Below are 22,786 nucleotides of genomic sequence, written 5' to 3'. Positions count from 1 at the left end.
AGACTTTGAGTAAAGCAGATTACTCTCCATAATGTGGGTAGGCTCATCCCATCCATTAAAGATCTGAAAAGACTGAGGTCCCCTGAAGAGGAAGGAATTTTACCTCAGAACTGCTTTCAGACCCAAGACTGTAGCATAACTCTTGGAGTTTCCACCCATCCAGCCTGTCCTGCAGGTTTCAGACTTGCCAGCCCCCAGGGCTGGTTTAGGGAACTAAACCAATCTTTCTCTCTACACTTATATACATACTTTCAGTTTTGTTTCTCTGGAGAACCCTAACAGATCAATACAATATCGTGGTTTTAATTTCATCAAGTAAGGACTTAAAACTAAACAAATAAACAAAAATGAAAATCTACCATCTATTGTCATCACTTCATGAAAGAAAGAACAATTTACTAGGGTGGGCATGGTGGCTCACCCCTGTTAATCCCAACAATTTGGGAAGCCAAGGCAGGCAGATTACCTGAGGTCAGGACTTTGAGACCAGCCTGATCAACATGGAGAAACCCTGTCTCTGTTAAAAATACAAAATTAGCTGGGCATGGTGGCACATACCTGTAACCCCAGCTACTCGGGAGGCTGAGGCAAGACAATTGCTTGAACCCGGGAGGCGGACGTTGCAGTGAGCCAAGATTGTACCACTGCAGTCCAGCTGGGGCAACAAGAGTGAAACTCTGTCTCAAACAAACAAACAAAATAAACCGAAAGAACAATTTACTATCCCCATAGGAAAGATGTAATCTCAGAAGAGAGAACAATTCTACTGATGAATAAATTATATCCTATTAACTAGCTTACTATATTGGCTTTCCATGTCTTATTTCCCATACATAGGAGCTAGCCTTTAAGAACTGTGCTGCTGGAGGTGACCAAACTTCTGATTGTGTGGGAGAACCATCCCACTATTACTCCTAAGAGAACATTCTCTCCCAATAGTTTCCCCTGACATGAGAATGTGAGAGAGTAAAAAGATGTCAAAATATATAGACCTCTTTTTCTTTCTACAACATAGATGCTCTTAAACAGTATGCAGAGGATTGTGTAGCTGCTTATAATAGGAGCCAGGCTGAGTCAGCCCTCTTTTCTCTTTTGTCACAGGTGATCACAGAAATAGCTTGCTGTAACAGCACCTCACAGTTTCCACTTAAACCACATTTTTTTTTTTATTTTTTTTTATTTTTTGTTGTTGCCCTTTCAGCTCAGCTCTGCTGTTCATACTGGGGTTTGGGAGATTTTCCACTGTAGGTTTCTTAATATTCATTATACTTAGAGCTGGAAGGTCCTTTAAAGATCAAAAAGTTCAATTTCATTTTTTACAGATGAGAAAATAGGCTAAGAGAGGTAAAGAGGTGCTTAGTTGTGGCAAAAGAAGATTAGAAGTTCCTGCATGTCAGTTTAGTAATCACCTTGCTCATTACAACCTCTCTTCTGCCTTCATCACTTTTCAGTTCAGTTGCTTCTTTCCTCTAGAATGGCCCTTCTCTATTCACACTGCCTTTTCTCTGCTTTGAAGTTACAGATCTGAAACTCTGTGTTAGCTATGCTATGGTTTTCTTCTACGTTCTGTACACTGTACTGACCATCCTCTTATAAACCTCTTCTCATCTAGGTGAAAGATTTCTTGACTTCTTTCTGGTGAAGCTTGATACCAACTGACCTATAAGGGATTGACCTTCACAACAGAGTCTTAGTCTACCCTTGCCATCGCAACAAATGCTGAGAGAACAAATAAAATTATTGTTTGAAAAAAAAAAAACAAGTCAAGACTATAGTATTCGTATTTTTCCCACATGCCCAACTTTTCAAATTTCTCATTTATCCCACACTTGAAATTTCATCTATCAGCATTTTTGTAAATTTTCTTTCTGAGCCATAAATTTATCTCAGTTTCAGATTCTTATCTATTTTCAGTAGATTTACGTTCAGTTTAGTTTACTCTCATTTCAAAAATACTCCCTTTTCTTTACAGCAACAAAATCCAAATGCAAATTCAGACAACCTCAACCAGTGGTGAGTCATGGTCCAACATTTCCACCTCTTCTCAACAGTCATGGTGCCTCATTTTCACTCTTCCAAACACCTCTTCTTTACAGCAACAAAATCTGAATGCAAATTCAGGCAACCTCAACCAATGGTGAGTCATGGTTCCTCATTTTCACCTCTTCTAAACCCCTCCTCTGATGGTTAGGACTCTTCTCACTCAAGTGGTAGCTATTCAGCACTTCACCATTTCCCTTAAGTCTCTGCCCCATTATCTTTTCCTTTTTCCTCATAGAAAATAGTGTCGGGAAAACTGGCTAGCCATGTGCAGAAAGCAGAAACTGGACCCCTTCCTGACACCTTACACTTAATCCAGATGGATTAAAGACTTAAACATCAGACCTAACACCATACAACCCTAGAAGAAAATCTAGGCAAAACCATTCAGGACATAGGCGTAGGCAAGGACTTCATGACCAAAACACCAAAAGCATTGGCAACAAAAGCCAAAATAGACAAATGGGACCTAATCAAACTCCATAGCTTCTGCACAGCAAAAGAAACAGTCATTAGAGTGAATTGGCAACCGACAGATGGGAAAAAATTTTTGCAGTCTACCCATCTGACAAGGGGCTGATATGCAGAATTTACAAAGAACTAAAACAGGTCTACAAGAAAAAACAAACAAGCCCATTCAAAAGTGGGCAAAGGATATGAACAGACACTTTACAAAAGAAGACATACATGAGGCCAACAAACATATGAAAAAATGCTCATCATTGGTCATTAGAGAAATGCAAATCAAAACTACATTGAGATACCATCTCACACATTAGAATGGCGATCATTAAAAACTCTGGAGACAACAGATGCTGGAGAGGATGTGGAGAAATAGGAACACTTTTACACTGTTGGTGGGAGTGTAAATTAGTTCAACCATTGTGGAAGACAGTGTGGCGATTCCTTAAGGACCTAGAAATAGAAATTCCATTTGACCCAGCAATCCCATTACTGGGTATATATCCAAAGGATTATAAATCATTCTACTATAAGGACACATGCACACGAATGTTCATAGCAGCACTGTTTACAATAGCAAAGACCTGGAACCAACCCAAATGCCCATCAATGATAGACTGGACAGGAAAAATGTGGTACATATACACCATGCAATATTATGCAGTCATCAAAAACAATAAGTTCGTGTCCTTTGTAGGGACATGGATGAACCTGGAAACCATCATTCTCAGCAAACTGACACAAGAGCAGAAAATCAAACACCGCATGTTCTCACTCATAGGCGGGTGTTGAACAATGAGAACACATGGACACAGGGAGGGGAGCACTACACACTGGGGTCTGTTGGGGGAAAGTAGGGGAGGGACTGGGTGGTGGGGAGGTCGGGAGAGATAGCATGGGGAGAAATGTCAGATGCAGGTGAAGGGGAGGAAGGCAGCAAATTACACTGCCATGTGTGTACCTATGCAACAATCTTGCATGTTCTTCACATGTACCCCAAAACATAAAATGCAATTTAAAAAAAAGAAAATAGAGTTAGCTGTTTAAGTACTTTCTCAACTTACTCTCCAACAACTCTTGTCTCAGATACGTTCATCTATAGTTTTATCTTTTCTCTAGTGTCAAAACCTGAGGTAACCCTAAACCTCTTCAAAGACAAGTCATTCTTGGTATGATACTCTGTTCTGTCTCTTCAAACTGGATTCCTTTGATAATTGCTACCTCTCTATTGTTAGCCTTTTCACTGGATCTGTCCTCTTAGTATTTGTTCATGTTTAAGTACTACTGAACTTTAAATAAATAACCTCGGACTCAACATCTTCTTTGCCTCAACTTCACTTCATAAACTTTTTAAAGAGATCATACTGCAAATGTACTACCCTACCTGTCTTTTTTTTTTTTTTTTTTTTTGAGACGGAGTTTCGCTCTTGTTACCCAGGCTGGAGTGCAATGGCGTGATCTCGGCTCACCGCAACCTCCACCTCCTGGGTTCAGGCAATTCTCCTGCCTCAGCCTCCTGAGTAGTTGGGATTATAGGCACGCGCCACCATGCCCAGCTAATTTTTTGCATTTTTAGTAGAGACGGGGTTTCACCATGTTGACCAGGTTGGTCTCGATCTCTCGACCTTGTGATCCACCCGCCTCGGCCTCCCAAAGTGCTGGGATTACAGGCTTGAGCCACCGCGCCCGGCCAACCCTACCTGTCTTAATCTATTTTATGTTGCTATAACAGAATACTACAGAATGGATAATTAATAACAAACATTTATTTGGCTTACAGTCCTGGAGGCTGGGAAGTCCAAGGGCATGGTGCTTAGCATCTGGCAGGATTTCATGTTGTGTGATAACATGGTGGAAAGCGCAAGAGAGGACATGAGCAAGCAAGCAACGGGGCAGAACATGCTTTTATAACAAATGTACTCTCATGATAACTAATGCACTCCCTCCATAACACTAATTCATCCGTGAGGGCAGAGCCTTCAGGACTTAATCACCTCTTAGTAGAACCCACCTCTCAATGCTGTTGCTTTTGGGATTAAGTTTCCAACACATGAACTTTAGGGAATACATTCAAATCGTGGTTCTACCTTGCATCCATCTCCTGTGATCTACTTTTGCTTTCACAGGTCCATTAAAACTGTACTCCATGAATTTCTGGTGGCTATACAATAAACATTATTCAATCCTTATTTTTTTAATCTCTTGGCAGAATACTTTCCAGTTGACCAACAGAATCTTGTTGGCTTTTATATCCCTTGGACCCAAAGACTTACAGGGCTTGGTGGAGTTTGTGGCACATAACTCATCTGAAATTTGAGAAAGGTTTAAAATGGAAAATAAGTAGATGCCAAATGGTGAAGGCTTTAAATGTTAAACTGTGGGGACTGGCTTTTATTTTTTAGGCAGTGATAATCTTGAAAGGTCTCTTAGCAGGAAAGTAGCATTACCGTATCTTTTGGGAAGTAAATTCTAGGGCAGTTTATGGTTTGGAGCAGTTTTTTTTTTTTTTTTTCTTTTCTTTTGAGACAAGGTCTTGCTCTGTCACTCAGGCTGGAATGCAGTGGTGCAATCACAACTCACTGCAGCCTTGACCTCCTGGGCTCAAGCAATCCTCCCACCTCAGTCTCTGGCCCACCAAGTAGCTGGGACTACAGGCCTGTGCTACCATGCCAGGCTAATTTTTAAATTTTTTGTACAGAGTCTTGCTACATTGCCCAGGCCGGTCTCAAACTCTTGGGCTTAAGCAATCTACCAGCCTCGGTCTCCCAAAGTGCTGGGAATATAGGCATGAGCCACCGTGCCTGTCCCAAAGCACATTCTTTTTTTTTTTTTTTTTTTTTTTTTTTTTTTTTTTTTTTTTTTTTTTTGAGACAGAGTTTTGCTCTTGTTACCCAGGCTGGAGTGCAATGGCGCAATCTCGGCTCACCGCAACCTCCGCCTCCTGGGCTCAGGCAATTCTCCTGCCTCAGCCTCCTAAATAGCTGGGATTACAGGCACGCGCCATCAAGCCCAGCTAGTTTTTTGTATTTTTAATAGAGACGGGGTTTCACCATGTTGACCAAGATGGTCTCGATCTCTCGACCTCGTGATCCACCCGCCTCGGCCTCCCAAAGTGCTGGGATTACAGGCTTGAGCCACCACGCCCGGCCCCAAAGCACATTCTTAACAGAAAAACAGACATGTGCATTACCAAGAGGCTTAATTTCTCTTCAGAATCTTCCCAACAGATTTGGTTGACTCAACAGGCAGTCCATGTGGCTGAGGGATAGTTTAGATATGTATTGACTCTTAGAAGTTCACTTTTGGAAACCAATTTCATAAGATCTCAGAGTAGAACACAGGACATAGACCCAGTGGAAGAGGTTAGGTTTAACAGGAGCTCTGAGTTGCAAGCTAGAGAGAGCAACTGGTTGACTTAGGCTATAAAGGAATTTATACAATGGGGAGAGATCACCCAGAAGGCTGGGAAACCAGGCAGGAACAAAGGTGATGTAAGCAACTACTAGGGTCACAGTCCAATGTATACAACGCATTGGCTATTCAAACACCAGATGTCAGGAGCTTACCTGTTGTACTTACTGGATATAGGATAATGATTGTTGTTCCTACTGGATATGGGATGATGACTGTTGTCCCTATTGAGAGTTAGCCATTGATGCCCTCAACACAGACCTTCCCTTATCTAGTATCTTTGCTTCACCAGTCAGGGCGAGGTACCTCATATACACAGGTGTTTGAAGTTTTTGCTTCTAGAGGTGAAGGTGACTTGTGCCATCCAAACACTAGAAGGGGATTCAGATGTAGAAGAACAGCAAAAACCCACAAAACCGAAAAAAAAAAAAATGGAAAATAAAACCCAAAGACGTAAACTTGCAAGGATCCAACACATCACTTACGTCAGATTCTAAAAGCAAAACCTTTCAAACAGCATTTTATGAATTAGAGTATTATTATATAAATTATATAAAACAGGCCTTGCTCTGCCTGCAGCTCCCCTTCCTATTCTATCCATTACCCATGTAAGACTTGTCAGCCTCTAAGACCTGCAAAGAATTTCTGGTCTTTATAATGACATTAAAAATTAGGGGAGGGCAAACCGTTTTAAAAATAGTTTGAAAATTCCCAAGAAGGTTGGGAAACTGAGTATGAACAAAGCCTAATGAAGTCAGGCTTAGAAAAGTTACAATGAATTTCTCTTAATGTCACTTAGTTTAAGCTAAACGGGATAACTTCATTTGTGGTCTGGTACTCTTTCCAAATAAGACTCTTGGTCTCCATTTCCTCTCTGGAGAATCAAAGCAATATGACTATTAGACTTTGAAGAGAATTTCAAATAAAACTGAGATTTTTCTAGTACTCCATGAAATGTTTCAATGCTCAAGCAGTTCTTATTTTGTAATCTGCCTCTGATCTTTTGTATAATCATCTTTGTTTCCTAAACTGCTTGTTGGCATTAAAGCATCATATAAATCACTTTAAAAATCATTTGTGAAAAAAGCTGGTAATATTCAGATTCATAATACTAAAAATGACCTTGAATACTCTGTTGTATTCCTATTTTAATAATTTTTAAAGCCAATTAAAAATATTCATATAAGCCCCAAACTAAAAGCAACTCAAATGTCCATTAACAGGTGAATAATCAAATTATAATATATTTATACAAAGAAGCACTAGTCAGAAAAAAAAAAAAGCAAATAAACTGTTACTGATCTTTGAACTAACATGGATGAATTTTAAGAACAAAGCCTGGAACAAATGTGCATATGTTGTATGACTACATTTATATAAAGTTTTTAATGCAGGCAAATGCAAAGTACAGTCATAAAAATGAATCACGCTGGGTGCAGTGGCTCATGCCTGTAATCCCAGCATTCTGGGAGGCCAAGGCAGGCAGATGAGCTGAGGTCAGGAGTTTGATACCAGCCTGGCCAACATGGCAAAACCCCATATCTACTAAAAATGCAGAAATTAGCCAGGCATGGTGGTATGCACCTGTTACCCCAGCTACTTGGGAGGCTGATGCAGGAGAATCGCTTGAACCTGGGAGGTGGAGGCTGCAGTGAGTGGAAATTGCGCCAATGCACTTCAGCATGGGCAACAACACAACAAAATCAGAACCATCAGTGGAAAGGAAATGGTTAATGAACTGACTGTGAAGGGAACCAAAGGGAGTGATGGCTCTACAGTTGCATACATTTGTTAAAACTCAATACAGTTAAACACCTGTGCTTATTACTGGGTATGAACTACAATCCAATTAAAAAAATTGCATACACATCTAGTAAGTCCAGGCATCTTATTTCCTGCATCTGTATTGGGAAAGAGAGAATATTAAGTATCAGAGATAAGGTAAGATTATAACAAGAAATTAAGAAATTGTCAGAGAAGATCATTCTAAGTATAGACTTACTGAACCTGCAAAGCAAAACCCTTCATGTCGACCCACCATTTTTTTAAAAAAATGCTACTTTTAAAAACATCCACTCAAGCTAGCAGATAACAAAATACTTATTTTATTGTTGTAAAATTAAAAATAGTAGACAAGCATATATAGTTACAGTTCTAAAGCAGAGCAATACAAATATATAAATTATTGCAGTTTTCAAAGAAAATATAACAGCCAAATAATTGTCTAAATACTTTTTTTGAAACAAACTTGGTGTTACCACAGCAGCTTCATTTTTTTCTAATGTGTTAATACAATTTTGTAAATTTCTAACACCAGAGAGATTAAGTTCAATGACTATAGTATATACTACTGTTTTAAAGCAAGATTTACACACACACACACACACACACACACACACGCGAAATGGCATTTAACAAAAGTCACTACTGAATACTTTCTAAACTGCCTCTTTTGGAGGTAGTAGGGTGAAAGAAACACATTCTAGATGTGTTTGAAAGAAACAAGGTACACACACTTACTAAAATTCCCCTTTGCTTTAGGTGTAGTTGGAGGGAAGTTCAACTAATCTTTAAACCTTTTTGGGGAGGGCAATACTTATCTTCATGATTTTTTGTTTACTTTGGTAAACCTAAAATTGTGAAATAATTAAATATTATTAAAATGTATTAGTAATGTGGACTCAAACTAAAAATAACAGGGAAAGTGTATGTTACAAACTAGGTATTTTGGAGACTTGCTATAATATGGTTCATATCAATGGTACCATAGCTGGAAGTTACTTAATAGGCTAGACTGCATCATAACAAGGTCAATTATGAAAGGATGAAGTGAAATAAAAATACTGAGATGCAAGCATTAGCCCTCCTCCAAGTTATTTTTATTTTGTGTGTGGGCTCTATTATTCTGGTTACTAAACTCTACCCTACCCCATGACCACAAAATTTTACCCGGTAAGAATAAACGGTGTTGAGAGTTTTATCTCTTACTAATTTTCACCACAAATTTCCTCAAATAATTACTCTTACCAATCTAATGTTAACAATACAATCATACACTGAAACAACATAATTATCTTTACTTTACATCTGAACAAAAAGTAATAAAATGTTTGTGCAGAGTATTAAACTTCTTAATAAGTACTTGGTAACAACATTTGTCAGTAAATGAACTGGCATAAGTCAGAAAAAGTGACAATACAAGAATTTTACATGGTACCTTTTAAAATTTTCACGTACATGTAACCCACCTTTTGGTCAGTAACCTGAACCACCCAAGAAGCTACACAAATAATTTACTCTTTAAAAAATTCCTACTTAAGTTTACAGCATTTATATTTTACATTTCATAATTTAATAATGAAAGCAGATTCTTCCAAAACAAAACAAAACCCAAGTGGAAACATAAAACAAATATATCTAAAAGTTTACTTTAAGAAAATGAACAAAAATGGACCAACAAGCCTTATCAGTGCAAACACTAAGGTAAAAAACATATAAACAACTAAAGAAAACAAAAAATCATTTTCAGTTGTAAAGAATATGGTAAAATAAAAAAACCGAAAAAAATCTCTAGATGCCTGTCAAGATATATTTGACTATATATTTTGACTATATTTCTGAAATCGCTTTCCAACATGAACTGATATTGAAAAAATAATCCTTAAATGTATATAAAAACGGGCACTTTGTGGTAAAATGAACATGTATTTTGAAAAACAAAGAGTGTGTCTTTGTTCCAACATTGTGCATAGGAAACAATGTAACAGAAAAAAACACTATTCTGCTGCCGGAATCATCTATTACTGGAGTCTCAAGTGCATGCCTTTCAAAAAAGACTAATTTAGATATTAATATGAGGATCAAAGGATAAGATGGTAATTCCAAAGTAAACATAATTGATTTTTAGCTTAATTGTACGGTTGAACAGATTTAAAACTTTAAAGAGAACAACCCTGTGTGGTGATCAAAAACACTTTTCTTATTTTTTAAACTCAATTTGACTTGTCTAATTATAAAATTGAACATGAAAAAGATTAGTCTTACCTCACTCCCCTTAATCATATAAGCTCTGAAATTTTAGTAATGGACAACTGGCAGTCTGTTTTGCCACTTTTTAAACAGTAGTACATGAGATTTGGTTCAAAACGTCCTCAAAAATTACTAACTGTAGAGAACAGCCAAGCACAGAAACCAGTATTTGTGATGTTGCATGTTCTGATGGAACTCAACTCTGTACCTGATACTTATATTTGCTTACATAATAATTGCATATTTGATTAAGAAAACAAACACAGGACTAAATTCTAAGTTTACCAAATATTTGGATAAACTGCTGTGCAAAATACTTCAACAGGAATGTTTTACTAGAAACTCATCCAAATAAAGTAGTGTGAGTACCAGCACCGCAAAATTTTAAGAGCACCTCTCCTTTGAAGAGCTTAAGTAGAAATATCTAAATGGAATAAATCAGAGTCCTCACTTAAGACCTCAGTACATGCACACTCTCACCCAATTGTTCCATCCTCATTAGTAAAGCTACATATTTGTCAGAAAACTCCTTTCTTTGGATAACACTGTTGTATTCAAGATTGCAACTTATGGCTCATATTCTGGAAATATGCTACTACTGATATTAAAGGCAACATATCCCAAACTTTTATGACTGCCCCTAACTCATCTAAACACAAACCCAAATGTGTGCAAACACACTGGCTGGCTTGCAATTACATTTTCTTATCATTCTTACTGAATTATGCCAAAAAAGAGTAAGTCAAAATTTGAAAATGTGGGAACAATTAAGCACTAAGATACTGGCATAATCAGGAAATGTTATTTACCCAACTTGTAAGTTCAAATATTTTGATATTGCACACATTTAATTTAAAGCTCATCAAAACTAAGGCAATGTATATCCATACTCCCTGGATTTTAAATTCATTTTTCATGATTCAAAGAATGAGAAACTGAAAGCATCTTTCCAAAAATTCCCTCCAAAAAGTAATGTTATACTTAAAAAGAAAAACAAAATCAATGAATATCAATTAATACTCTCAAGCCAATTTAATACTTTAGCATTACAAAAAGTTGTTTTCAACTAAACTGAAGTGTTTCTTTGCTTAGCTAAATACTTTTTGTGTTCAAGAATAAAATCTAACCCAAGCCATGGTAGGCTGCCAAATTTAAGGCAAATGTCATTTATAGCTTTATGCATGAAGCTGCCAAGTTACTGGGCTTTTCTGTAGATACTTTCAAGCAAAGGATCTACCTCATAAATACATTCTAAACACAAGTTAAAAATAGAATTTAGAGCCCATTTTAATTCTGCATTGTAACGTTTGTACTCTAATACATTACTAAAACTTATCTAGCCATTTGAGACAATCTGCTAGATAAAAACTCTTTGGAAACATCATAGGTAACTTGCGAGAACATTCTCTTAATACATAGGCTCAAGTTTTTTTTTAATTAGGAGTTTTGCTTTTCTTCTGTCAAGCAATTCTTCTATTTCTCTTTAGATTCTAAACTTTAGGAAAGTACCTCACAATGCTTTCCTTGAACACTAATTTCAATGATGGTGATAATACAATTTAGACAGTTTAAGTATTCTTGAAACTTTACCCAAAATGGTACACAAAATAGCCTCACTTTTCAAAGACAGAACAATTTCACAGCATATTCAATTTGAAGATAGACATTGTATTTGAATTGCAAATGAGGCTTGACTTACTCTGTCCAAATTCTAATGCATCAGTCACTGGTGTGAAGCTAATAATTAAAGAAGTAGAGGAGGCTTTCATTTCTATGGAGACAAGTTGACAAAAAAGCCAGATTAGTCTTTTCTTCCTGAACTCACTCAGAATTGCTTTTGTTACAAAACAAAATATGTATTTTATTTACTTGAATACTTGCTTTAAAAAGTTATTAATACCTTTTTTTATAAGTTATTAGAAGTTAAAACAACTCAACTAAATTGATTTCTAATCCAAAATACATTTATCTTTGGAAAGCAAGGTACAGTTGTAAAAACATTGTATTAAGAGAATAAAATGCAGTGACCTGAAATATGGGTGAACATATTCACACATAATAGTGTAAATAAATACACAGAGCCACTTGAATACACATTTATAAAGAGAATGGCAAAGTACCTAAAATAGCATTTTTACATATAAAATTTTTATATTAAAATATTGCTCATAATAAAGAGGTGATATGAATTCCATTTCCCTCTTAAAAATCATCTTTAGACTAAGGAATTTGTTAATCTGTTGTTTTGACAGGTGAATTACATATAATAAAATGACACTGTAACAGTCTATTTAAGTAGTCACATGTAATAAAATTTGTTTAGTAATTACAGGAAAAAGAGTCCCCAAATGAGCCAAAATGATTAGCCCTAGAAGACTAGAGTATAATGATCTGCTTTATTTGACAAAGATGTTAAATACTGCCTCATGTTTGGCAAATTTAATGACCATAAAAAAATGGACCACAACTTTCTTCAAACTTCTTCAAAGTTTGCATGTCTGGGAGACCAATAAAGGTTAGGGCATACGAAGCAGGTCTGTTTAGGTCAGTTGTTTATGGGTAGGTGTGACTTCATTCCTGTTCGCCCTACTTGCAGACATGGTAACTTAGAATAGTTCTTCAGAAGCTGTTCAATAGCAACGTGGCGGACATGGAGCTGTGAGGCCAAAGAATCTTTTTCTTGTACTTGATGTGTTAACTCTTCAAAAACTTCTGTAAAAGATATAAAAAGTTTCATTTTTAATATGCAGAAAGCCAATGCTATGATTTAAATTTCAAGAACTCTAACTGAAATCTATGCATTGGGCAAAGTGTCACAATGAAACTGATTTGACACCAAAGAAATAGTTGTGTTCTCTACAAAGCATGCTGGTTCTGATCATCCTAGGAATTCTGTATACTTTACACAGCCAATTGGAATTTGGCTCTCTCCCTCAAGTGAAATTTCAGTTATAGCAATGACTACAGAGATGCACCGCAAAAATGGCGGTTGTTACTATAGTTGAGCCATATTTCTCAGTTAGAATCTGTAAACAGATGTCGATAAAGCCAATGGTGCACTATCATAGGTGATTTTCTATGTCAAAATTTTCACACACAAAAAAGCATTCAGAGTGATTCTTACCCTGGATTTGCTGTAGGAGCTTTGCATTCAGTTGCTCTACCTCACCAAGAGTCATCAAATCCACTGAAACATGAAAATGTATTCACTATTATCACAACAACCTAGGAAAACACGCTGCTTACATTACCAACACAATATCCTAGTTTTAAAAATTTGCACTTAACTTCCAACACAACATTCAGCAGCACTCCAGTATTCAACCATTAGCTCTCCTAAGCGTAGACTATAAGTTTTCAAATCCTGACCACAACCCATGGTAAGAAAATTTTATCTTTATTTTTTTTTGAGACAGGGTCTTGCTCTGTCACTCAGGCGAGAATCCAGTGGTGCAATCAATGGCTCACAGTTGCCTCAACCTCCTGGGCTCAAGTGATTCCTTCCATTTCAGCCTCCCTAGGAGCTGGAACCATAGGCATGTGCCACCACACCTCGCTAACTTTTAAATTTTTTGTAGAGATAGGGTCTCACTATGTTGTCTAGGCTGGTCTTGAACTCCTGGGCTCAAGTGATCCTTCCATACTGGCCTCCCAAAGTGATGGGATTATAGGTGTGAGCCACTGTGTCTGGCCAGAAACATATATATATATATATATATATATATTTTTTTTATCACTCCCAGTATACCACCACCCTTCACTGAAACAAAAGTTCCACCAAAAAATACTTAGTAGTCGGTCCAGTGAATTCTGCTATCTCCTATTCTGTTTTAGTTTTTAAAAAAGTGTTAGTCACTACCCATTAAGCTTATTTTGATTAAGCATTACACAGTGTATAACCTGCAGTCTGAAAAATCAATTTGTCTATCTAGATATACAATCTTAAAAAGATACCAGAGGTTCCTTTTGGCTCTGAAATCATGATTTCAAGACAAAATCACCTCAGCTTCTGTAAGTTTTTGTAGAAACAGACGTAGACAGAATGAGTCACCCCTTCTAACTTTACAATAACTGCACACATTACCTTTGGCCTTTAGTAAAATGTCAGATTTTTGCTTTTGAAATGCCACCACCAGTCAATTAGTATTGTAGGGATTAGCAACGTGACAATGTGTATTAGCCAACAGACAAAGCTGTACTTCTACACTATACGAGTCCTAGATGTTCCAATTCACAGTTTGTTGATTCTGTTTAGCGTAATCATTTTAAATGGCACAACAAATATGGAAACTGCCTAACTTCAATGCTTAGAACATAGGAGAATTCCAGTGAATGAAAGTTTTAAGATATCTCATTTTTGCTAAGGTGAACCTGTTATTTAAATACAATGTTTACCAAATCTACAATTCCACAGCAAAATTCTTGAGCCATTATACATTTATACAAATGTAAAAAAACCCCAAACCTCCCAACTTTTACTTTTCTCCCTATTTTACTTACATTCCTCTCTGCTGTAATGTGGATGCTGGGTCTGGACATCAGCCTCTGGAATAGAGATTGTCTCTTCTTTGTTCTGTGCCTGGTTGCGACTATGAGGCCACAATACACTGTTATGACATAAAGTGGCATCTGAATCTTGTAACATAGCAAGTCCAAAGTCTGTATTTTCCCTCTGCTCCAAAATTCTTTGTGTACAGTTAGAGACGCCACCTGCACTTCCATCTATCCATTTTGCAGAATATTTTGGTACTTGGGAGTCAAACTGTGGAAGTAATTTTTCTTCTGGCTTATGCCTGAAATTAAACAGATGATGCTGGGGGTTTTTAGAACATTCAGAATCTGAATCCAGATCCTTATTTTGTGCATACTGTACAATCCAGTTTATCTTCTTACTCAAAATGGTTTTGACTTCTTCATAAGTACTTTTTGAAAGCTTAGATTGAGGACAACCCTGGTTTGCAATTAAATGGTATTTTTCAAAGCAGTCTTTATGGCCCCTTAATGATTTGGTGTGCAAGAGATTAGACTTTGGTACTCCTATGGAAGAAAAAGAAACAGAAGACTTGAAGAATTGTGTTTTCTTCTTGAAATCACTTTAAGAATATACAAATCTTAGTAAAATCAGCATCCTTGACAGTCTGTGAATTAGAAGAAAAATGCTAAAAAAATATCATTAATATACAATGTGGCCTAATAATTTCTGCTTCAATTTATTATATTCAGTACTATTAAATTCTTATGAATAGCAGAACCTTTCTAAGAACTTAATTATTCAATTTTAATCTTAGTCCAGAGATGTTACTACACAATATAAAAAAAATACTACTGAACCCAGCAATTTACCTTTACAGATTCTTGGCCTTTACATTATAGTGCTTTCTTCATTAAACCTTCTGAAGTACACACTTGTAAAAATGTCTACAATATTATAAGGTTCAATAACAGAAAGGCTCAACAAGGTTTTTTTTCCCTCCAAAACACAGTAAATCATGTTCCTAAATTATGAGTTATGTTTACTGGAGAAAAATAAACCAGAACCAGAAAATTACAAATTATCGAAAGTCAAACATTCAATAAACTATTTAGATTTCTTAAGAAAAAGCATCTAACATTTTTTATGTTTCCATTTTATACTTACTAAAACCTTGTAATTTTATCTCCTAGAAAAAATGCATTATACACAATCATTTTTCATATAGCAGTAAATTCTGTCAAGATCCAATAGCCAGTAATTCCTTAACTCACAAATATTCATTATATACCATAAATAACAAATATTAACATTACTTTCATATCTACCAACTTAGAAGAGTGTAAGTATGCAGACGCAACCTCAATTATTTTTTAAAAATACAGAATACATTTTCAAATATAAAATACATTTCAAAATATAGAATATATTCACATTTTTATAAGTTCGAACCATATTATTAAAGTCAAACGCTGCTACCTTTATATTGAAGGTGAATCAGGAATATGGACCTGAAAATTTATGTCTGCCAAAACTAAACAGTTTAAATCTGCTTAGCTTTTTAAATGGAGTAAGTGGAGAGCCACTCAGGAGCTAGTTTAAAAAAAAGTTTTAGCTGATTCATCAGAAAAAAATACATTCTGTAATTCATCCTTTGCTTTTGAAAACTGAACTCACAGTGATTTTATTACGTGAACTCCAAAGTCTGCTAAAAGAAAGATAATGAAGCATTTGCTCTTTAATGGTATGAAATCAAGTATTAACATACTTGTGAATATAATTAAAAAAAAATAACATCAGCCAATGGTGGGACTTGGTGAGACTGTCAAAACCAAGTGTTAAATTGGTTATCAGTTCCCTCAACAGTTACTGTAAGCTATGTGAACACACCTCTAAAACACATTAATATTATAAACACATGTAAACAACTGCTCTTACGAGGTAAACTCAAATATCTGAGCCTCGATTCTTCCAATTAGCACAAAATTGCTAGAAGCTTAAACAGAATTTAATACACGTTTTATTTATCACTTTGTTCCTTGTACTGCAATTGTGAGCATGTATACATTTCTACCAGTTATTATCTGATTAGGTCAAATTTCCAGCAACATTAGAATATGTACAGGGTAATTCTCCAAGTTTTACTTGCTAATAGAGTATACATCTTCAAAACTGGGTAAATTGCCATAAAAAGGAAACTCGCCCTGTTTTATTAAAAGTTTTATTATTACACATTTTAGGTAATAAGACGAAAACAGTAGTTATCGCAAATTATACACCAAAGGAAAAATGGTTGCATCTGCTATTTGATTCCAATGCTTACTTTTCTGGGAAACACCAGTACGCAGAGAAAATCTGAAACTTGCCTGTTACTAATTGTAACATTTATTAAAGAGCTCCCCTATTCTCTGCAAATTCTTTTTGGTCTTGTTGCCAACAGATGGTTAGCTAATACCTCAAAACAGTAAATGGTCTCATTCTCAGTCCACTGCCTCAGCTCTATTTAACAATGATTTAGTTGAATATAAATATAGTAGTTTATAAGTTTCTCCTCCAATTTATATGAAATTCTTCAGCATATAAAAAAGGTTGTGAACCAGGCTATAGAAAGTAATTAATATTTGTTGTTAAATTTTGTAGCCTTTTTAACATTTATACAGAAACTCCAGAAATTATATTAAAACAAGATGAAAAAGTAATTACGTTAAATAGCTAATTCTCTGATGTACTCTAGAGGTTCAACAACAGGTGAGTATAATAGATATCTATCCGAACAATAACGTGGACTTGTAAAGTTTTTTAGCCACTGTTTCTTCTTAATGTTTCATGTAATATAATTTCCACTTAGATGTACCTACTGGCTCCCCAAACTCACCTTACTGAACATTAACTCCTCTTCCTCTCTCACGACACAACTCAAAGCTGATCCTCTTACCAAGTATGCATCACCAACTACTCAAGGAAGAAACCTGAGTGTGCTCCTTTAAAGTTTTTCACTCCCTGCAATCCTGGATGTTTTGCTGACCATCTTAACAGATTTCTCCCCCATAAAATCTAGCACCTACAAGATCTTAAATCCTTCTGCTTCACTCCAGTACCACTCCCACTACAAATGTGGGTCATCATTATCATCCCCTCCTGTCTAGTTCTCATTTCCCTTAAGAAGCCTTGCCTAACCCAAACATCTGAGTTTATTACACCAGATTTTATAATTGCCTCTTTCCTGGCCTGTATTTCTGGCAAAATGTACTTTTTGTGAAAAATACAGACCGTATCTATCTTACTCATATATATTTTCAATGTCAAAATGCCTGGCACATAGTGGGTACTCAAAAGCAGTTAAATGCATAAAAGAAAATTAAAATTATATTTTAAAATAGCAAAAACAAACCAATTATCACTCAAGGTCCCTTACAAGGTCTCTCTCCTAGCAAGGGAACCAGAATGTGCAGTTCTGCCAGGCTGGGTAATTAAAGGCATCTTTCAGTGAAGTTACTCCTATATTTAGTCAAATGGGCTATTAGTATAAAGAACTTATCAGTGGCACTGATACAGAAATGGCATTCCTGTGGCATCAGTCTGCCAAAGAAAATCATGAATTTCTACTTGATTATACATATTTTTAAAATAGAAATTTACAAACAGAACATATACTAGAAGACTGTTTTATGTTAACTGTAGCTCATCATTTAGATACGTACCTCTAATTTCTTTAGTTATGTCAGTTATACTAAAATTTAAAAACTTGACTAGTTTTTAAAGTTCAATTGGAAACATCTGTTTTATAAGCATATTAAAAAATATCCCGTGTGGCAGTAACAGAGGAAACAAAAACTTCAAAGAATATAATATACTGATTACCTCATATACTTGAAAAAAATTACTTTTTAATCTAGAAAATAATGTGAATAGTTCACCTAATGTGCATTGGTAACACACATATCATTTTATAAACTCCTGAAGTGATTTTTTTTTTTTTTACCTCACCAGTTCAAATTATTATAGCAGAAACAACCACTGCTATTATCAAGAGATCCCAGTGAGTTTCCCAACTGACTTTTCAATTTTAATTGCATTTACAAGTGTAAACAACTCTGAGCACTAATTTGTTTCCTAAGCAGCTTTTGAAAGGGAATGAATCTAAATGCAATACAATCATTTGATACTTCCGAGGAAGTGAGTTATAAGAATTTCCAAAGCAGTTCAACCAAGACTGTACTATAATTTCCTTGCTAATAGCAAATCTGAAGGCCAACACATTAAGACATTTCAAAGATATCCATGTCACTTTTTTTTTGGTCATAAAGTCATTATTAACGAACCAAGACCTTAACTGGCAATCAAAAGTCTTAATCTTATTATTATTTTTTAAGCATGGGTTTCTCAACAGATGCTGGAAAGGATGTAAAGAAATAGGAACACTTTTACACTGTTGGTGGGTTGAACTAATGTTCAACCATTGTGGAAGACAGTGTGGCAATTCCTTGAGGATCTAGAACCAGAAATACCATTTGACCCTGCAATCCCATTACTGGGCATATACCCAAAGGATTACAAATCATTCTACTATAAAGACACATGCATACATATGTTTATTGCAGCACTATTCACAACAGCAAAGACTTGGAACAAACAAAATGTCCATGAATGGTAGACTGAAATAAAGAAAACGACACATATATACACCATGGAATACTATGCCACCATAAAAAAGGATGAGTTCATGTCTTTTGCAGGGATATGGATGAAACTAGAAACCATCATTCTCAGCAAACTAACACAGGAACAGAAAACCAAACTGCGTATTTTCACTCATAAGTGGGAGTTGAACAATAAGGACACAGGGACACAGGGAGGGGAACATCATACATAAGGGCCTGTCGGGGAGTGGGAGGTTAGGGGAGGGAAAACATTAGGAGAAATATTTAATGTAGATGATGGGGTGATGGGTGCAGCCAACCACCATGACACGTGTATACCTATGTAACAAACCTGCACATTCTGCACATGTATCCCAGAACTTAAAAGAAAAAAAAAAAGTATGGGTTTCTTCTGGTTAGAGGCTATTTAGAAATTTATACAGGCTGCATTTCTGTAGGAATAGCAGTATTTTTAAATACTACTATTAAGCTGTTCCCATTCAATAATTTTATTTTTGTTTTATCTTTTTCATTTTATCTCTGAGTTTTTATACTATTTATCCATACTATCATGACCCTCCCTCTAACCCCTCTGGCATTGCTCTCCCCACCTTTAACCTTTAAGTTACTCTTTAAAATAAATTTGCCTTAGGAAAATCTGGTTAACTAACTCCATCCTAAACATGCAAAGGCTATTCAAATGTTTAGATCAGGCTTCCCCAAACTACAGCCGGCCCGCGGGCCCCTGAGGCCATTTATTCGGCCCCCGCCGCACTTCAGGAAGGGGCACCTCTTTCGTTGGTGGTCAGTGAGAGGAGCACAGTATGTGGCAGCCCTCCAATGGTCTGAGGGACAGTGAACTGGTCCCCTGTGTAAAAAGTTTGGGGACGCCTGGTTTAGATGTTTAGCTCTAGGTATCACCATTACTTTTTTTTTTTTTTTTTTTTAAGACAGAGTCTTGCTTTGTTGCCCAGGCTGGAGTGCAGTGGTACAATTTCAGCTCACTGAAACCTCTGCCTCCAGGGTTCACGCAATTATCCTGCCTCAGCCTCCTGAGTAGCTGGGACTATAGGCACTCACCACCACACGCAGTTAATTTTTGTGTTTTTAGTAGAGATGGAGTTTCATTATGTTAGTTAGGCTGGTCTCAAACTCCTGAACTCAAGTGATCTACCTGCCTCAGCTTTGCAAAGTGCTAGGATTACCGGTGTGAGCTACTATGCCTGGCCCACTGTTACCCTTTTAAAAGAATGATTAAATGATTGTATTTAATTTGCTGACTGTAGGAAATTTTTTTTCCTAACAAAAATGATATTCCAGACGGCACTAAAAAAACCCCACAAATACCAAAATACTTAAAAGTTCTACCACATGTCCCATCATCCTCTGCTTTTATCCCTAGCCTCTTGAAGAAGACCTGATTTATGATTTGGTAGTAATGAGTAAGCTAGGCAATCTTTTCTAGATGATTCACTAGCTGGTCCTGTCAAACAGCACTGTCTTTCAGCTGTCTACACTGATACTGCATGGCTTTATACTTCACACATTCTTGAACCATGTCATCTGACTCCCTTACACATTTCGTGGTCAATCTAACAGCCTATATTTTGAATTTGATTACATATTCTATTTACCATTCAAACAACCGGCTTCACATAATTGGGTGCTCCACAGGGAGAGCAAATACAACACAACTATCAGTAGATGTGATGTTGTAATATGCAGTATCATGTCAGTAGGAGACTGGAAAGCACTAAGAAAGCAAGCACTCCAACTTTTACCTCAAACTTTGAGCAGAATTAGGGAACTGGGAGTATGGATTTGCTAAATGGTGGGTTTATGTGTTCTTAATGTTTAAATAAGGCAAGAAAAATTAATTTAAGTTTCTGGTTAACATGCTGTGAAAAAATTTTAAGCAGATTTCCTTAAAACATGGTAAAACTCATTTGTGCAATACTACATGCAGTTTTGCTTCAAAGTATTTTTTGGCCAGATGTGGTGACTCATGCCCATAATCCCAGCAGTTTGAGAGGCCAAGACAGGTGGACTGCTTGACTCCAGAAGTTTGAGAGCAGTCTGGGCAACACTGTGAAACCCGATCTCTACAAAAAAAATACAAAAATTAGTCCAGCATGGTGCATGCACTGTTAAGTCCCAGCTACTTGGGAGGCTGATGTGGAAGAATGGGCCTGGGAGGCGGAGGTTGCAGTAAGCCATGATTGTGCCACTATACTCTCTGTAGCCTGGGCAACAGAGTGAGACCCTGTCTCATAAAAAAAAGAGAAAAACTTTTTACGGAGGCTCACATTTTACCCAGCCTAAATAATTTTCCAAGATTAGAGGTATTTTCTTTTTGTGATGATCTTACCTTGGGTGCTGAGAAACGGAGTATAGGTACTTGATTATGTATTTGTTGTCTGTATTAAGTAACAGTAATCTTGTACTTCTTTAAGCAAGGGTTCACTGTAAAAATGGGAGGGTAGCCAAATTCTATCTTATTAGGAAAAAAAATAGATTAAAATGTTACCTATTTTTGAGGAGCAGACAATCATTCCTGATGCAAAGATTAAAGGAAAAGCCCTGTGGGTAGAGGTGGCACTCCCACAGACTGAAAGCTGGATCTATACTGTAAATTTTGTTTAGCCCGCAAATATTTTAAAGAGAAAAATTAAAAACAAAATGAGAGGATCTGGCAGGAACTAACTGCTGAACAGGGTATATACTCTTCAATTCCAAATAGTTCTTCTTATTTCCTTAATGAAAGCGCATGTACCGTACTTGTGACCCTGCAGGCTCCAATTCCATGTCAGGTCACCTTCACTGTACAGAGACTAGCCTGGATTGCTGCAGTGTAAATACTATTTGCCCCAATGATGGTTTGGTGCTCAATTTGACTACACAACTATGTATTTGATGAGCAAGCAGTAGCCAAGCCATAATTCAAGAAGAGTTATTACCATTATATCTATTGCCAAGTACTGCCACTTAGTGGGAGGATGCTCAGTTTGTCTATCCTGACATGTGACCGAGGTAGAAGATAAGACTGAAAGTTGAAAGGCAAGGATGAATAGCTGGAGTACCTCCTTCCTTCCTAAACCCACAACCGCACAGCCACCTGCTTCTTAAATTTTTTTATCAGCTGTCCTAGGTACTTAGAAAGTATTGTGATAAAGAGTACCTCATTTCCTTGCCCTCATGCCTTTAGCTAACTCAGGAGCCACTTAAATGATTTAAACAGTCTGCCATATTCAAGTACCTAACATATCATTTAAAAATAAAAGGTTGGGCCGGGCGCGGTGGCTCAAGCCTGTAATCCCAGCACTTTGGGAGGCCGAGGTGGGTGGATCACGAGGTCGAGAGATCGAGACCATCCTGGTCAATGTGGTGAAACCCCGTCTCTACTAAAAATACAAAAAATTAGCTGGGCATGGTGGCGCGTGCCTGTAGTCCCAGCTACTCAGGAGGCTGAGGCAGGAGAATTGCCTGAACCCAGGAGGCGGAGGTTGCGGTGAGCCGAGATTGTGCCATTGCACTCCAGCCTGGGTAGCAAGAGCGACACTCTGTCTCAAAAAAAAAAAAAAAATAAAAAATAAATAAATAAAAGGTAACTGCTTATCTCTGCATTGGTAGCAGACAAAATATTGGCAACTATATGAAGACAATTAATATACAGATGGGTTCAGAAATTTGCTTTCCCATATTTTGAGAATTATTGCCCTAAACAAAGATTTAT

General features: G+C 36.6%; 1 protein-coding gene across 1 annotated transcript in view; it reads right to left on the bottom strand.

Moving 5' to 3' along the window:
• Window positions 1-7,995: 7,995 nt before the first annotated feature.
• The window catches only part of C18H21orf91 (chromosome 18 C21orf91 homolog), a 30,453-nt gene continuing 15,662 nt past the window's right edge, over window positions 7,996-22,786 (bottom strand). Inside the window, exons 3-5 of the mRNA XM_003934326.3 lie at window positions 14,443-14,979; window positions 13,067-13,129; window positions 7,996-12,654 (exon numbers count right to left, since the gene is read on the bottom strand). Of these exons, the coding sequence (XP_003934375.1) occupies window positions 12,488-12,654; window positions 13,067-13,129; window positions 14,443-14,979 (767 nt within the window). The 3' untranslated portion in view covers window positions 7,996-12,487. The remainder of the gene's footprint in view (window positions 12,655-13,066; window positions 13,130-14,442; window positions 14,980-22,786) is intronic.

The sequence above is a fragment of the Saimiri boliviensis genome, chromosome 18, assembly GCF_048565385.1.
Source record: "Saimiri boliviensis isolate mSaiBol1 chromosome 18, mSaiBol1.pri, whole genome shotgun sequence".
In the NCBI taxonomy this organism is placed as follows: domain Eukaryota; kingdom Metazoa; phylum Chordata; class Mammalia; order Primates; family Cebidae; genus Saimiri; species Saimiri boliviensis.
The sequence above is the reverse complement of the archived record's forward strand: the minus strand, read 5'-3'. Positions and strand labels throughout refer to the sequence as shown.